Source organism: Larus michahellis, chromosome 3 (genome assembly GCF_964199755.1).
Source record: "Larus michahellis chromosome 3, bLarMic1.1, whole genome shotgun sequence".
NCBI classification, from domain to species: Eukaryota; Metazoa; Chordata; class Aves; order Charadriiformes; family Laridae; genus Larus; species Larus michahellis.
The window spans coordinates 80793423-80812425 of NC_133898.1; the positions used below are offsets into that span (position 1 = coordinate 80793423).

Consider the following 19003-nt stretch of genomic DNA (forward strand, 5'->3'; position numbering starts at 1 on the left):
GGTTATTGAAGTACGATCACAAGAAGTGTTCAGGAAGAGATAAGATAAACTCTCAAGGGAGCAGTTAGTGCAGAGATTAGCTAGACCTGATCAAAATCGTAGCCCTCGTGATGCTCTTGGGATTTGGGTTTTTAAAAATAATGTAATGCATTGGTTTGTGCCATCTTCTCAGTCTGTATCCTTACAAGTTGTCATCTTCTTTCAAGCATCTCCAACAAGAAATGGCATAAATATATTTTTCCTGCTCACTGTTACTGAGTAGAAGAGAAATGATGAACATGGTATTTCTTGTACTGTGAGAGCTAATTAGGAAACTCAAGATGAATGTATGGGAGTTTGAAATTATTTAATTTTTCTTCTGTCTGGGAAATACCAACTGGGCTATCTGACTCTGCAGTTTCCTGATACATAATGACAGATACTGCAAATACCAGGGATCCTGGTTCCAGGTATGCTACTTTTCTTTAGCTAGTAGAAGATGGAACTGCACAGCTTCTAGGGATTAAATTTGGTAATTTGCTAGACGTCTTCTAGTCCTGATTTCAGTCATTCTTCATACTGTAACAATAGCCCAAGGTGTTGAATTTGGTCTTGCCCTGCTATTTTTAAAGCGGGTTTGTGTCTTTTGAAGGGAACAGTTAAAGTGAAACTAGAGAAGGGAAACTAAAAAGTGTTGCTGACCGTATTTGTCTGCATTAATAGGGGAACAGAATATTCAGAATAATCTTTGATTTTTTGTGGTCCGAGATAGTCAGAAAGCTTTTCAGAGCAGATTTAGCCTTGCTTTGATTTATGGCTAGCTACTCAGTCCTCAAGAAGCTGTTCTCTTGAGAGGGGATTGATAGGCCTAAGGGATGCTGTGGTGTATGTTCAGTTTCTCTTGACCATACCTCTTACAAGCTTTGCTGGGAAAGAGCAGCAGAGCACCTGTGTGAGGATTGCCTTGCAGCATCTTCAAGAGGGAAGTGGAGCCAGCTTTTGAGCCGCCACGGTGGTTTTAGCAATTAAGGCCTTTCCTCAGAGTGGTGTGGAAAAGTCAATAGAGCTGTTGCCAGGGGAAAAGGGTTTAAAAAGTGCTCCATCTGTACAGCAGCAATGCCCTTGGAAAGACAGGAGAGGCAACTGGGTTTACATTTACCAAGGAAGGAAATGAGAATCACAAGATAAAAGGCAGAGGAGAATGAGGATGGTGAATGGAGTTAGGTTATACAAGAGAACTGTTTAATTGGACATTAAGAAAATGTATCCATCAAATTCTGTTTAAATAATTTGCTTATAGATAGTTTAGAAATTAATTAGAAGTTGTGATGATAGATGATTTAAAAGTGCTGCACTATGTACTGTTGCAACCTTTTTTACCAGAATTCAAGCCTAGATTAGACGTATTTTGGAGAGGAGTGGCCTAGAGGTCACATTTGTTATGGGGATTGGAATTGTTCTGACTTTTCACACAACACATTTCAAGGCAATTGTTTTTGGGGCATCATTTCCTATAACTTCAGCAGAGATAGCCTCTGATATATATAAACCCTGTTTTTTGTTTCATGCTACCAAGGCCCAGCAAATACTGCACTAAGGATATGTATATAGAAGCTCACTGAATCCTTCTTCAAATTAGTGCAATTGATGGGTATTCAGGAAATAAAAAGTGGAGGAGAAACAAAGCTATGTTGTTTTTTTCTGAACAGATGTTGTGCTAATCCTGTGCATAAATTTAACATTTAATTGAGGAAGACTCCTTATGCTTAGATTATCAGAAACCATCTAGAATTTGCAGTCAGTGATGCTAAAGTTCATTGCAAGTCTTTTGACATTCAGAATGCATGTACATTTTATATACAAGGATTTTTCTTGCATCTCAAGCATATTTTAAAAGCTGTTAAAATGCCAAAACTCAGGCTATGCATAAAACATTCTTTTACCATGTTTGCTTTATGATACAATCTTTAATGCATAACTGCACACACTGTTTAAGCCAAAACCCAACCCAGTTTACAGGTACGTTTTGGTACAAAACATTTCATACTGTTCAGATTCTATCTTCTTCTACATGTGTCTACGTGTATTCTTTGTCTTTCAGAGGCAATAGAGACGGAAGACAGATGCAATACAGGTATATAGGTACAATTAGGTGAAACGAAGGGCGTAATGTGTTTGGTTTGTTTTATTTGATGCGCATATTGCTGTCCCTCAGAACCTGAGGTTGCAACATTTTGGTTTTTTGAACCATTCCAGGAACCTAAGGCCTTATTTGAGGGAATGTACTATACAGAATTGGAGGGTAGAAGGTTGCTTCAAACTAAGTGCTTAAGTTCAGATTTGCTTCTTTTAAATGGTCTCTCTTGTGTACGGCTAAACACATGACTAAGAGCAGCATTTATTTCCTGACAGTAGATTACTTCTGCTGTGAGTCTTTCCTCATCTTTGGTCTCTCGCAGGGCTTAGCCGATATCGTAGCAGCAATATATAACAAACCACTAGACACTTTAATGATGTCTGCATTTACTGATCCTAACAAAATAATTATGTTGATTTTTTTTTCATGCATAAAAGGCTTTTCTTCAGTAAACTTTTTTTTTCCCTTTACAGATTTCAAGCATTTCTTTATTTTTCATCTGTCTTTCAAGCTATGTCATGTGGTATCCATTACTTAGCGTCTGTGTTCATGGCTGTTACTCCTAACTTTGTGTGTGGGATCCCTGGAAATGTGAGTAGTGTTCTCTTCTACAACTCCTCTGAATCAAGTCTTGAGGACATCTGGACACTATGGACATCAACAGAAAATTACATTGTAGTCCAGCTGGAAAATGGAGAAATTTGGGAACTTAATCAATGCAGCAGGTCCAAACGAGAAATGAGTTTGGATCTGGCATATGAATATAAAGGCAACAAGTCCGTATTTTCTTGTTCTGATGGATTTCTCTATGATGATACAAAATGGAAGAGCACTGTTGTTACACAGTGGGATCTGGTCTGTGACCGAGAATGGCTTGCAAAATTAATCCAGCCTACATTCATGCTTGGAGTCTTGATTGGAGCAGTGATTTTTGGTGACATTGCTGACAGGTAAAGTGCCATCCTCTGAAAATGTAGCTTCAGACTGCAGTAACTCCACCCGTATCTACCTGTTTTGTTGTTTTCATTCATTGTGTATTCATAATTATGTATTCACCATTCAGGGGGTTTGGATATTGTTTTATTCACAGATGTTTAACTCAATTTCTTTTTCTGATACCAAGTACTAATATTAAAATGCATTTGCAAATCATTTGCTTTTACATTTTTTTCCCTACTTTATATCATCTGTTGTTCTAGGCCTCGATCTCTCGAATTGCCCTGTGCAGGTAGTATTTGCCCTTAGATTAATTAATTATTTTTTTTTTAAACAGGAATAGCAATAGTTAGTAGTAACAGCAATAGTAAAACTTGGGAGTAGATTTTCACCTCATTTTCCATGAGAAGAGATTCCTCATGGAAACACAGATTTTTATTTGCGGATATGATAACTGCTGAAGGGCTACTGGAAGGTTAAAAATCATGTATTTCAGAATCACAAATTTCCTAACATCTGTCATGAATACAGCTCTGTGGGGCTGATGCAAAGGCTTTGAGATTTTGATCAGGCCCCATGTTCTTAAAATAAACACCCATACACTATTTTTCCTTGCTGTCCAATTATAGTTTTCCCCTGAATGGTTAGCTTAAACTTCAGTCTCTTGAAGGTTAGCCCAGATGGGATGAAAAATGGTTGTCAGTGAGCTATGCTGTAGTTTCACTTATTTACTAGCATGTACAAAGTTCTTTTTGACCATGAGGAGAGTCTGTTCGTGGAGGAGCTCAACCCGAGCAGTGCCCTGCTCATGGTGCCAAGGCTGTCCTTCAGCCGCTCCCCTTTGACGCTTCCTCCCTGGATGTTATCTCAGATTATGCACCTAGATCCACCATCAGAGCTGGACTCAGAAGCAGTAGTGAGATCCAGGATGTATGTCTATATCCTGCTGCTTCTCTTGGTTTTCTCTCTCAACACAAACACACATATTCCTACCTCAGAAGAATGCCTAGCCATGCCCCTCTATCCATATCAGAGTCCAACACCTAAGCTATGTTGTACTTGGTTTTGTCTTGGGCAGTTTACGTACCGGTATTTTGAGCTGAAGGCTGGTTTAGTGTTGCTTCTCTCTTTCTTTAAAGGAGCTTGTTGACTGACAGCTCTTTTAGGTGGAAGGTGACGTTTTATCCCACAGCTAACAGTATAAGCAGAAAAAGGAGACCAGGCATGTAATTTTCTGATTTTCCTTCATTAGTACAATGCTATGGTGTGACAGTTACAACATGAGAATACAAAAGTAAAGATGACCTTTTTTTAATTTGGCTTTTAGAACACATGGAATCAATCCTGCCTCCTGAACCAAGGCTTTGTAAAACCGTATTTAATACAAAACCAGAATATAATGCCAACATTTCTTCTGCATCCCTTTAAATCATTCATAGCTTTATTAATTAATACTCAGACATGATTTATAAGGTTATGATCATATTGTTCTCATTTACATTAATTCAAGCCATGGACAGACAGTTAAGATAATATACACATTCTGAGCTGCAGATTTGCAGCTGTAGATTTTACAGCTGAAAGTTATTATTTTCTGACACATCCTGGCTGATGGGAAATAAGTTTGTGGGTTTCCTCCCATTCCCAATTAACGGATTTCCCAACAGAAGAGCTCCGACAGCAAGGGCTCACTGGGATCTCTTCTGGCAGGGATTAGACACCAAGATTAGAGACCAAATGTGCATGACTCCAGGTAAAGGTTGGAGAAAAACAGGAGGGCACTGGAAAGAACTATGTGGAGTGGCTGTTTGGATTACACCTCCTATTTACAGCATCACCTTCCAGGGTTGTTTTAATGTAGTACGAAATACAGAATAAAAACAACAAATGAGCCCACACCCCTGAAAGTCCTAAAACTCTCTGGCTAAATGTAATATCCACATCTGTGAAAAGCTGTTTGCAGTAGTAGGTAATAAGACGCCAAGACAATATTATCAGGGAAGAAAAATGATTCCGCGCTTTTTGTATCACAGAACATTTGTAGACAGAATATAATGAATCTTCTAGAGTGTTGTATACCTACTGCAGATTTCTAGGTTTTTGCCTCAGATGAGCTTCTTGTTCTTAGCATGTGCTAACTTGTTTAGGGACAATTGACTCTGTTTGGTATGCTTTCTCCCTGAGATATAGGAAGAACATAAACAAATAGAAGTTCCTTTTTACTAAATGCTCTTCTTCTAGACTGGAAATCGCTATGTTGGTGATGGGCAGCTCGTATTTGACATGATTTTTTTTTCCTGTTAGTATACTAGCTTCCTGGATTTCTGTGTTTGCGCATGTGTACGTGTGTGCTGTGATGCAATCAGAAAATTCAGGGGAACTATGTAATTACAATTTATTAGATAATTCAACTTTAAACAACTGGATAAAGATAAGTTACAGAAGCCTTTCATTACTATCCAAATTGGTTGTTACTTTGGCAAGAGGTAGCATATGTTACCACACCTAACTTTTTTTTAGAAATTATTAACTAGACATTACTTAATATAAAATATCTGAAAAAACAAGTCTTACTTGTTGTCCTCATAAATAAGACAGAGTAAATTTGCAGATTAGTTATGTAGAAGTTGAATTTGAAACTGGAGATGGGCGTGCTTCTTCCAGCCAAGAATTGTGTAATGGAAGTTCTGTCCATAGGAGCTTCCTTTTTCTTGCATTTAGTTGGAGTTATTGAAAAATTAATACAGGTAACTAAACCAGAGTTTCTGTGGTGTGAGAGCATTAAGTACAGTATTTTCAGACGCAATTCCATATAAGCTCTCTGGAGTTGCAGGTGTATTATAATAGAATGTTTGTGGTTATTCATAATTTTATCACTGCTGTGATTTGCAGACTGGGAAGACAGCGTGTCATATGGTTCACAAGTGCCGGTCAGTTTGTATTTGGCATCGCAGTGGCCTTCACATTTGACTACTACAGTTTTGTGATTGTGCGCTTTCTCCTTGCTATGGTAAGAAAGGATGTTCAGCCTGGCTTTTTTTATGGGCCATTTCCTACCCCTTCTCAGGAAAAACTCCCTTTTGTTATTCTTTCCTCCCCTACTTCATGATTCTAAAGCCCCCTCTGTTGCACTTATTTCAGCAGAGCAGGGAGAGTCTGAATGTTCTTGGACCACAGCACTTTTCCTCTTTGAATTAATAGAAAGCATCTGTATGAAGCAGTGTTTGGTACTTCCTCCATCCCAACCTCTGCTGGACTGGTAATTAAATACCAAGTGTGAGCAGCAAACTCTGGTTTCTGCATTGCAGCTGCCATTGCATTTCTCCTCATTGTTAGAAATGGAGTATAATTTTCTTAAAATAACAAATAAGTATGATTTTTATCTCTACCCTTTTGAGTGATGGAGGAGAGATGCGCATTTTCTCTTCCATGCATCTCTTTGGACTTTTAAACTACATCTGAAATACTAAATACATAGGTAGATATGTTTTAACACCTGGATGTTTGTATGTACTTAAGGGTATTCCAGTATATGTATTTATGCATATCTATATGCATACTTTTGTATATCTGTATGATATATATCTAATATCTATTCAGGTTTTATATATATAGTAGCCAATTTTAAATTACAATTTTACATCCAAAATTACAATGTTTGTAGTCTTTCACTATATCATGCGTAAAGAAATCAGAAAGCTATCACAAGAAAAATTATATAAGTTATTTAAAGGAGGTTAGGAATTTGAAAATAATCACATCATTTATTTTATTCCTGCTGGCAGTGCATTAGTCGAGACAGGCCCTTGCACCTGGAGCTCCCTTCGCCTGATTAGAGCTCAGAAGGATTTCCTAGCAGGAAAAACTGCATGGGCGTTTCAGCCTTGAACAGTGAGATCAACAGGAGTCCCTCTACTGACTCCCTTGGCTGTTGATGCTAGGGGCTGTGGTAGTTTGGAAAAGCAAAAAGCTCTGACCAGAATGATGCTGTAGGTTTTAACTGCCCACTGGGACTGATCTGTGAGATGGAGGTCTAAAGCTCTAGCCCCATGACACTGAGGTCAGCGCAGCTTTGCTGTCAGTTTCAGTAAGTTCAGCATAAGAGTTTATTAACTGGAATATTTTTAACCAGAAATTTGATTACTCAAAAAAATATACTGGAATATTTTCTACTCTAGAGTTTCTAGCTGTGTTTTGAAATGTTTTGAGATACCAAGAGTTTGACTGTTACTAGAAAAATTGAAATATTTATGTATATTCAATAATATATATATATATATTCAATGAAGAAATACTATAATACAGAACATGCCAGTAACTGCATTCTGTTACTATGGCTAGATAATGTATGAGAAGCTATAAATGAGATTCTTTTCCAACATTGTAAAAATTTGATTTTATGAGATAATTTGCAAGGGTGTGGAAGGTAATTCTCAGTAAATTTGCAGTTCCCTGACATGCAGATTATTAATAGTTTACTTAAAAGCCAAGGTCAAGATTTTCAGAAGTGGCAATTACTTCAAGGGACCTAATTTTCCGAATTGTCCAGTATGCTATATCATTAAGGGACATGATTTTTGGAGGTGAACGGCTTAGTGACATCAGCAAATTAGTCTCTTCTTCACATGTCTCTTGCTGGCTCTCCCCCACTGCAGAGAAGCATCCAAAATCACTTCACATTTTCAAATACAGTGTCCGGGTAGTCTGAAGGTTTGAGTAAGCTTTTTCTCCAGTTGATTTGTTTTCAGAGACGCCTTTTTTCTGTCAGTGTGGGACATGCCAGTGCAGTGACAATTAAGCGTACACAAATGTGGAACACTTAGCTGTTTGCTTTTACTGCTGTTGCACAAGGAGAGTAGATAAAAATCTCACTCTTTTTTTTTTCTCTCTCCCACCCCCTCAGGTTTCAAGTGGCTATCTGGTTGTGGCTTTTGTTTATGTGACTGAATTCGTTGGCATTAAAGCACGAACCTGGGCTTCTATGCATGTCCATGCTTTTTTTGCTGTGGGAGTTATGATTGTGGCACTTGTGGGATTTTTGGTTCGGACCTGGTGGGTCTATCAGATATGTCTGTCCATAGCGACTCTTCCCTTTGTCTTGTGCTGCTGGATGCTCCCAGAAACACCTTTTTGGCTCCTGTCAGAGGAAAGATACGAAGATGCACAAAAAGTAATTAATATAATGGCAAGATGGAATAAAGTGAGCACTCCCTGCAAAGTTTCTGAACTGTGCTCAGTCCAACAAGATGATCTAGTTGGTGGCAGAATGGGTGACAATGACACGTCCTCAACAAAGAAGCACAACATCTTAGATCTGTTTTGTAATTGGCACATCGCAAGAAGGACCATCACAGTCTGGCTGATTTGGTTCACTGGGAGTTTGGGGTACTACGTCTTCTCCCTCAGTTCCGTCAGTCTAGGAGGCAATGAATATTTAAATCTCTTTCTCATAGGTAAATACTTTTGCGCTTTATTCTGTTTATGACACAGCTAGAACATAAAAATTAGAAATGACTAGAGATTTGACAGCCAACTTCTAAACTTCGTTCATTCAATTATGAACCTTGTTCAAAAAGTTTATTGCTAATGGTTCGTAAAGTTGACTAACATGGGGGGAGTACCATTCACTCCAAATATCACTGTTTCTGGGAAAAAAAAAAAAGAATTTAAAATTTGTTGGTGTACAAAATTCTTCTCCGACTGTCTTTGTGATTGTAAAACCGCACTCTACTTGTTTCCTCTTTGCCCTGCAAGCATATAGCAGTTCCACAAACACCAAGGGAAACAGACCAGCAACACAAAATTCACAGGGCTCTGTTAAAAGTACAAACTAGGAAAATGAAAGAAGAAAATTACTGCCCTAATCACTTACAGTCATGATATACCAAGTCAGTTTGTGTAGAAAATAGATTCATAATGCTCATAAGCAAGAGTAATTTTAGTTTTCTCCAAAGTATATATTTAATTTAGTTGTAGTATTCTTTTAATTTTGTCGGTGTGACTGTAAATCTTCCTCTGGTACATAGGTTGTTTATAAAGGTGGCTGAGTGCATTCAAGGCCTGGTCCAAAGTTTGTTAAGATCAGTGAAAATATTCCATTACAGAAGACTCTAGATCAGGCATGCAGCTCTGAGCCAGCAAAGAATTAAATCATGCGCTTTGCTTTACGCGACTGAGTGCTCTCAGTAAAGTGAATGTGACTGTTCATGTACATAAGCACACAGAAGGACTGGGGCGCTCATAAATTCAGTTTGTGTTGTCACCTATTTTAGCGTATTCGTAGACGGACATGTTGAAGAGTGGATGCTAGTTTTGCACAGAAACAAAAATGTTATGATGTGATGGAGAACAGTGCATAAACTATTGCATCCACTTCCTTCAAAAATATTTTAGCAGACTAATACACACTGAATAATTGCAGCCTGCTTTTACCAGCAGAGGCCCAAAAGATTGTTTCCTGGTATTATAAGTGTATTGCCATACTGTACATGCTTAGTAAAGGAATGCAGCATATTTGTTCAGAGCTGTATCTTATGTTCTTCCTCAATTTGACATTGGACATCGTAGCATTCTTCATGAGCAAGTTGGTTTAAAAACTGTCCAAACTGGCTTAGGCTCAGTATAATTTGTCTAGGGGCAACTCATGTTTGCACAGGGTTTGTGAACAGTCCTAGCCAAACACCAGTTACTTTAGTGCTGCAGAAGTTTTTCTCTGGAAAGAGACATGAGGAAGAGATGGTCTGAGTAAGAGTGGGATATTGTAAGCAGCTGCACTCTTCTTAGTGGAGAAGAGAGAAAGCTGGAACCTCACTCTCTGTATTTGTGGAGCTGACTCAGAAAACTGGATCTGGAGAGATTTTGCTTGCCTTTTACATTGGGGTAATTTGGGGCTGAAGCTGGGGGAGGCGCCTGTGGCTTCGGTTCTGCGTCCAGGCAGAAGCTGGCAAACCCTGAGAGGTGTGTCGGTGTGACACCAGCAATATTCCTTGTGGGCACGCTTAAGCTGTTGATGTGAAAATACCTGAAGCAGAAGAGCAGGAAATGGTGAGCTTTCAGTCACAAGTGCCATAAAAGCAGGACCGTGGCATTGCTGTTTTCTGTAATTTTCCACCCCAAAGGGAACTGAAGCTGCTGTGTGCTGTGAAACCCCTTTCCCTTGTCCTTCTCCATCTCCCACTACCTTATTTTAGGCCATGTTTTCTGCCTTCTGTTGCCATTTCTGTTACCAAATGGACTATCCCAACACACTGGTTATCTCTAGATTTTACTTACTTATTACCCCCTAGATTAAATGAATCCCCATAAAGGGGAAGTTAAGAGTTATAACATGAATATATGTAATCATGACTTAAAACAAAATAATTTCATACTGACAGGTGCTGTGGAGTTGCCTTGCTATATCATTGCTTGCATTGGGATGGACAAACTGGGAAGGAGAAACACACTCATTCCGTTCCTTATTTTAAGTGCACTGATCTGTGTTTTAATTATGTTCATACCTCAGGTTAGTCACGTACCATTGAAAGTGTTCCTATAGTAGAAATTGATTTTAAAGGCTCTTAAGTCTGTAGATGCAGCTGCTCATTCTAAATCATATAGTTGATTAAAGGCTGTTTTCAAAATGCAGCTGCCAGTCTACGATAGATTTCTGTATTTTCAGTACAGGTTTCACAGTTTCATTGCTGGAGTCACATGTAAAATGTTCCCAGGGCTTCAGTGAACCAGGACTGGTAAAAAGTTATATGGGCGCTAGTTACTTATTGAGACCAATTTAAAAAAAGCAAGCAATATGTATTACTTATTATTTATAGAAGGGTCACAAATTTGAAGGATTTAAATTAAGTTTGGAACAGTGTTATTTTCTGGGATTTATTTATTTGTGCTTTCTTTCAACAGGATTTCAATATATTAATTATCTTAGCAAATATGGCTGGAAAATTTTCAATAGGTGTGGCATTTGGCCTTATATATCTCTACACAGCAGAACTGTACCCAACAATTGTAAGGTAAGAACTTTCACCAGTCATATATTTTTCACTATTTTGCTGTTATTTCCTTTTCTTTGTTATGCTCCTGGGTCAGATCCAGTAGCTCTGGACATTAGTGGTGGTGGTCCAAAAGTCTTGGGATGAGATGAGTTCCTCTGCTGCTTCAGAGTTGTCTAGTATCTAGCTATATAATAATTTTTTCTTTATTTTTCATTTCCATGTGCATTCTTTGGTTTCATTGAAGAACTAGAAGAATGCTCAATGCTTTTTAAACAGGAACTTAAAACTCCTGGTTGTTCGTCCTGTGGTCTCTGCTGAATTATTTTTGCATTTTTAATCTTAATTGTAGAAGCAGCTGCATTTCATTACAAAATAAATTTACACTGATGTAGCAATAGCTTTCTAGTACCATTGCATAAAGATATGTATCATCCTACCGATGTTTTGAGTGTCTGTGCATTTCTAATTGTTTGCTTTATCTGCCAGAATTCTTATCAGAGTCTTTGTTTTATGTGCAGGTCACTTGCTGTTGGAAGTGGAAGCATGATGTGCCGTGTAGGTAGTGTGGTTGCTCCTTTCTGTGTATATCTGAGAAGTATTTGGATTTTCATGCCAATTGTAAGTATTTATTTCAGTGGTGAATGTTTCCGGTTTTGAAAAGGCGTAATGTCACCTGTTTTCTCAGGAACGAAATGCTGAACTTCTATTTTGAAAAGGAAATTGAATGAACCACTCTTGTTCTAAATTTTAAGTCTCAAAGTAACTTCCTGTTGTTAAGAATATGCAGCTAAAGCAAAAGGGAGAGTTTGAGTCACTGAAATCTTCTGGAAAGTTTTTACGATGGAAGATACAAACATACATATGCACTGAATCCTAGTATAAAATTGATAAAAATATTTTCCATAAAAATATACTTTATCTACCATGTAACATTTAGGAAGTGTTTTAATTCATACTTCTTTAGTCTGCAGGCCTAGCAGTTCTTGACCACGCTCATGATTTACTCTTACCTTTTTTCAAAGGCATAGTTCTTCCATTCTTAGAATTCACCATTACTGTTTTGTAATATTATTCCTTAGTCTTTTCCATTGCATCTTTACAATAGCCTTCAAAGGATCAAGAATGTCGTATGCTTACTATACGTACTTCACATCTCTCCCAAAGCTCCTTTTTTTTTTTCTTTTACAAGAACTGATCAAAACAACTAATGAGATAGAAAAAGAGAAGCAAATGGTATATTGATGAGGTTCACAGTGACTTTAACAAGCAACAGGACCTTGGATACCTTAAGCGCATCCTACTTGTAGGTGACTCCAGGTCATGCTACCATTAGATTATGTCTTCTACCTCCAGTTGCTCCAAGAAAACAGAGGTGGGACCATTCCTTCGTGGACTTTGGGCATTTTGTCTGCATTATTTACCTTCAAATCCATTTTGGACAAATATATTTTATATTTTTCCTGTTCGTAAACGAATCATATTTCTTCATCACATTTATGTTATGAGGCATTTGCTGCTAAGAAATCCTGCAGCTACTCAATCCCTTTTTATTCTTGAAGATAATTTATGCCCATATATGTAAAAACAGAAGGAATTACTGAGTTTATATTAAATTTTTAAGTAGAGGAGAGTTAATTAATGATTTAAAGTTAGTCTGAGTTCTTTCAAAAACCCTTAGAATTCACTGTGACTAGCACACCAATGTTATATGTAGATTACGCACGTCAGAAGGTGAAAATGTAACGGGATGTGCCTTTTACCTAGATTCTTACTCTGACTTTGTCTACCGCATTGGAATTTCCTGAAAAAGTGGCATTGTGTCCTTTTGATTTTGCAACTATAAATTCTTCAACTATAGATGCTGGAGGTTGGTTTCAGAGAATTCTTGGGAACTTGTTTCATTATTTAAATTAATTACTTTCAGCTGTTTTGGATGAAAGTTAAGAGGATGAAGCAGACCACAAATTAATTTGTTCCCTCAAGCTACTAAAAGATGTTTTCTTTCTTAATAATGGCCCCATACAAACGAAGATATCATCCCAGAAAAGATGAAGAAACATTTGCACAACAGAGTGGTCGTGGGAGAACATTCTTTTTCTCTTGTCAGTGTTTTGCCTTTACTGGCTGAGATAAGCTTTATCTGTGCAGAAGTGCTGCAGTTAAACCACAGATGGGGAATGCTCAAACATGCTGGAGAGCCGTGCAAATGGCAGTATAAACAGAGGAATTATTTCAGCTATGAGCAGCTCTCAGTGTACAAAAGGTATCCAGAGTTATTTGTAGAGTTGTGTAGTAGTTCACAGTGAATATATTTTCATTATTAGCTCCTATTATAAAATATTTGTCAGTTTATTAAATAGGCTTGCCTCGTGTTGGAGCATAGCATGCCAAGTCTCAGGTAACGTAAGTGTTTTGGAATGGAAATGAAATGAAACGGATTACATTTGTAAGTAAAGTGATATACATCATGTTGATCTATTGTATACACCACACATTGTCAAGCAGTTACTACTGCTAGTTGTTTGACAGTCTGCCTCATGTAGCTATGCCACCTGTGAGTAATGCAGCTCATTTGAATGCCTATAAATCTTGAATAACTTGCCAAGTATGTTTTTCATGTGACGACTTTCTAGAAAACTTACAGTAAAGCAACTACTCCATGTTTAACCTATTTCTCTTTCTCAGCTGTTAAGAATTATGTCACAGGAGCCCTTTAACAGACTTGATTTTTCTCTGAGATAAACTATAAATTATATATTAAAAAAAACCCTCCACTGAGGTTGGTAAAGTTAAATGAATGCAAATCCTGTGTCTAATACTAGTGGATTTTCAGGGCAAAATTTAACCTTTTTCTGTTGAAGTAGGAAATAAGATCACATTTTAAATCGGTTCAGAGCCATCAGATGTAGATATAAATAGCAGACTAGAATAATCATTTGTTCTCAGAAATAAAAGTATTATTTTGTATGGATATTTAATTCAAATTATCTTTTGTTCTAGACTAAATGTATTAAGTCCTGGTCTTAGACCACTGTGAAATTAAAATTCTTGCTCCAGGTAGGGAGGAAGACATGAAAATTGATGGTAAATCTTTTTTTGAAGTTATTTATGGTAGCTGTTAGAAGCTGCTGTCTGTACTGAAGTGCTGGGAATACTTTGAGAGTTTGACTAAGCAGAAAGTCAGAGTTCAAATTAAGACCCTGAAAAAGCAATTAATTTAAGCAGGTACTCCTGTCAAATTAACTTCAATGTAGCTTACACATACTTAAATAGTTTATACAATAGTACACTTTAATCCATAAGCATTTAACTCATTGACTATATCAGAAGAACATTTTGTGATGCTGAAATATATGTAAAATAGTACATACAGACAAAATGTACACATTTGTTATGAGCAAGAAAAGCTTGCTCTTCATAAGCTTCTTCATAAATTATGAAGAAATATGCCAAGGTAAGACTGCAAAAGACTTGCTTTGCTAAGTGTGGTTACTGCCCCTGAAAAGGTAGATGACATTTAAAAAGTCCTTTTGTTAATATACTGTGACTTAATTGTTTCATATTCCCTCTTTCATAGGAAATATTGGAAATTGCTTTGTAGGGCTAGGGAGAAGGGAAACACTCTGAGTTAGTTGGCATGCAGCAGCTTTCACATTGGAAAAAAGAACGCTAAGATGTGGTGGAATAGAGTTAAGAGAGCTGAGATGAAAAGGCAGGAAAGATGGTGGTGTGTACGCTTACAGAATAGTGAGAGTCCGCAGGCAAATAAGAGGTAGGTTTATGAGGAAGGGAAACTTGAGAAGAATGCAAAGTGTCTAAAAGACTAACCGAAAAGGAAGAGACAAACATACTCAAAGCACAGAGTGTTGCTTTAACCTTCTGTTCTGATGGGCATCAGCAGTAACCCTGTTCTCATAAACTCCAAATGTACGGGTAGCCGTAAGCTTCAATGTCCTTAGGAGCCCTCAGTATCCTCAAACTTACGACAGCCTAAAGGATAAGCATGAGACAGGTTACTGTGGTATAGCTGCCATGTGTCTTACTATGGCAGAAAATCATGTTTTAATAGTGGAGAAGAGTTTTGACACTCAGAGGTGAGACTTTAATATTTTGGAATATATTTTTAAATATAAGTCCTGCCACATATATATGTCCACAAGCGTTTCCCTCAGTTTGCTGCTCAGTGCCATTTCCTCTGGTCCTGTTACTGCTAGAATGTTTTTTTAATTTTTTATGATAAGAGCATGACTATTTTATTTTCACTGTACTTTGCAGTATTCAATGGTATTTTGCTTAATTTTTTATTTGTCAGCCTCTATATTTAATGAAAGTGCAAAAAGAGGAGTGTATGCAGTGTGCATTCAGCTTCTCAAAAGAGTGTTTCAGACAAGCTGTCCTTTTCTTTTGGAGGGGGGGGCAAAAGCAGCATTGCACATGTGCATGAAAATAGCACTATTCAAGGTATACAATGGAGAATTCCAATTTTAAAGCACCTTTCTGACTTAAGGAGAAAGCCTGGTTGAGCTGCAGATGGTAGCTGGCCAGTTCTTGTCTCAAGCTCTGTGGGAGAGACATAGGCACAGTAATTCCAAATGCTCTCTCTCACACTTGGAAAGAAAGCATTAAACAAACAGGACAGACCTGAGAATCAGCACAGGGCAAGATAAGGATAATACAGAATCAAAGTGCACAGTCATAAAATGGAAAAATACTGAGTCCAAGCATGATGCACTCTGTGGAATTATTTCTATCAAGAGATATTTGAGTCATTTATAACCTGGCTCTGGAAGAATGTCAGCGTTCTAATGCACTTTTGTACTTCAAAGGAGGAAAGTGTGAATTGTTCTCATTGAGCAAGGCACAGAAATGAAAGGAAGGAAAAGATACTCCTGGAGCATGTGTGTGCTTCTGCATCTACCACACACGATCCTGATGCTTGCAACACTTATCATTTCAGAACTGTGCACACCACAGACAAAACCGAGATGTGATCCCAGTGCAAACGTCAGTAGATGCCTACACCTCTAACAGATCTTTGAAACTGCAGTTTAGCAAAGTATTCCTGTTGAGAGCCAGATTCATTATCTGCTGAGGAGCAATCCTGAGCAGGGATATGCTCTTCTGCAGCTCCAGGCCAACAACGATCCTTACTGAGACATTCTCATCTGGCTATGTGCAGGAGGAACAAGCGCACAGGAATAGGTTCAGGAGCTAGAGTTCAAACTGAGATCACAGGTAGCTCTATGAACATGCATGTAAAAATGTATGCAACCCTAGAATCAGTTCTTAAATATATACCTGATAGTAGAAATACCAAATGAAGATAGATATAGATATATATATATATGTTTTCTCAAACAGAATTATTCCTGCTTGCACTGCATTGATCCCTTGTGGAACAAAACACTTCACTTGCTCTTCATTAGTTCCTCTGCATAATCTTTCATTTATACAACAAAAAAAGTCAGATCTTTTATACAGTCAACATTTAAAACTTACCATTTTTGCTTTATGTTATAGTTCCTAGTGCTTTATTTTAAATGTACTTTCAAGTAAGATCAAAGATATGCATAACTTGAAAGACATTTCTACCTTTACAGCTATTGTTTGTTTCTTCTAGTTGCTTGTTGGAATCATGGCTCTTCTGAGTGGAATATTAACAATAATGCTTCCAGAAACACTGGGAAAACCACTGACTAATACTTTGGTGGAAGCTACAGAAATGGGAAGAAGCAAGAAAAGCAGTTCAGGAAAGACGCCACCAGCACACAGTGGTGTGGCATCAGAAAAGATAGAGATGTTTGGTCAAGAAACAGTCAGCACTGAGAAATAAAGCAACAGCATAAGTGGCTGTTCCCAATTTTAATCATGATATAATTTATAAGATATTTTTATTCAAGAAATGTGACTGTTCTATAGTATCTGTGCCTTTTAATTTTTATCCAGTCTTGCCTTTTCAACAGAGCAGGTATATAAAACCTTTTCCACGTGACTGGGGTACTGCAGAAAATTTGACAGGATTTCTAGATCCTTTAGAAACCCTGTCTTGCTTGCTGTGACCAGTTGGAATGACTATTCTAAATGTTGGAACCTGCCTGATTGCACATGTGTAAAACATATGCCAATTCTTTGCCTCACATTTTCTGCAGTTAGATTGTAAACCCAGCACAAAGTGCTTTGTCTGCTCTCATCCTGTTGCAGCTGACAGTTCCAGGCTTGAGACTTCAAAACATGGTAAACTCAAACAGGTATAATGCAAGAGAGAAGCCCTAACATTGAATCAAGTCATATCAATAATTTCAAAGCCCAACTAATTTATTCTCTTTTTATTTTCCGATTTTCTACTAGAAAAGGTGCCATTGCTAACAAAGGAAAGTATTCTGTGGAACCGCTTCTGATTGAAAAAATAATACTAAGTTTGCAAAATGTGCAAATAGTTTGTGTACTCTTCATTCTGTTGAATGGCAAATGTATTTTATTAGTGGTTTAGAAAAAATTGTTCACTGGATCTACTGCTGCCTTAGTAGGTTCTTTTTAGTTTAGGTAAAACTAAAATGCCTTTGAAAGTCACATTCATTCCAGACCATTATTTCAGTGTTCCCCTCTCACTTATTTCAGCTCAGATCGAGCATCAGATTCTTCATCATTTGCAAGAACTACACCAGCAACTTTGCCAAATGCCTCCACCTCAGGCCTCAGTGGAGCAGAATAACTGACAAATGGGTCTTATTCAGGCTCTCTGCACAAGGTGGAATTCATTATAAATGAATGATTAGTAAACATGGTTTCTACACACCATTTTTCTCATAGATCAGCTGTCTGTAGCTCTTTTCCTTATACCACACAAAATCAATTAGAAAAATATAATTTGAAAAATATAATTTGAAAAATATAATTTAAAAAATGGTAGCTGGAGGACACTGATCAATAGAAGAGTTACCAGTTACTCTAGTAGTTTTAGTCAAAGTGTCTGTAAGTGTCCTACTATTGTTACACCTCATGTGTGCATCAACAGTTCCTTGCTGGTGCAGTGATCGTGCCCTATGACTGTGGACCACAGAAAACTGATAGATAGGAATGCAGCATACTGGCTATTTTTATGGCTTTCTGTCCCACTCTGCCTTTTTCAGTCTACCTCCAGACCTGGGGGGTTTCTTCCTTGCCTGAGGATCTGTATCTTCTTCTCTCGACCACCCTTGGTTTGAGAGGGGTGATACGTGAACTTTGTGTGTGTTGGGGTTCAGACAACCCTCTTTTGCTTGGGCTGCATAAACCCTGTCAGCCCTGGTTTGAAGTCAGAGTTCTTCTCATCTTAGGCACCTATTGCCATGCTAGCCGATTTAATCTCATCAAAACAAGTCTTTCCTTGTTTACTTCTTTGACATATACCTCAAAATAAGACATCTATATTACTGTCGATAAGTATTCTATATACTGTAGAGTTTAATGGTCACATTTTTCACAGTCATATTAGAAACCAGAATAATGGTTTATATCCCCTTATAAAAGATTTTTTTCTTCACTGTGCTGTCCCAGAGTGTCAAGTAGAATTTTGGTCCTGGTATTAGGACAAAATCATATCCTATACGAGGACTAACATGCTTCAAAGCCAAGGAAAAATCAGTAAGTTTAGGTTCAGGGAGTTTCTGTGTGGTAATTACACAGAAAGCTGAAAGGGATCGTTATGCTCCCTTCAGCTCTGTGGGTGTTCCAGGATTTGCAGAGAAAACCTCCCAAAAGAACTGCGTAGAATACTATGGCTTCTGTCCAGATATATTAGTTCAGCAAAAGCATGTGCTTAACCTTACCCGCGTGAGTAATCCCATCATTATTCAGAGAACGACTTGAATACATACTTTGATGACTGAAGATAGGATGACTCACAAGCTGTGGCTTTTTATTTTGCTGAAGGTCAGACCTGGTATTCTTCCACTGCTTTCAGATCCCCCTCCGCTTCCCAGAG

General features: G+C 37.8%; 1 protein-coding gene across 1 annotated transcript in view; it reads left to right on the forward strand.

The window, feature by feature from the left end:
* The window catches only part of SLC22A16 (solute carrier family 22 member 16), a 33312-nt gene extending 15702 nt beyond the window's left edge, over positions 1-17610 (forward strand). Inside the window, exons 2-8 of the mRNA XM_074580951.1 lie at positions 2590-3066; positions 5945-6062; positions 7956-8505; positions 10429-10556; positions 10949-11058; positions 11559-11658; positions 16661-17610. Coding sequence (XP_074437052.1) covers positions 2590-3066; positions 5945-6062; positions 7956-8505; positions 10429-10556; positions 10949-11058; positions 11559-11658; positions 16661-16873 — 1696 coding nt within the window. The 3' untranslated portion in view covers positions 16874-17610. The remainder of the gene's footprint in view (positions 1-2589; positions 3067-5944; positions 6063-7955; positions 8506-10428; positions 10557-10948; positions 11059-11558; positions 11659-16660) is intronic.
* The last annotated feature ends 1393 nt before the right edge of the window (positions 17611-19003 follow it).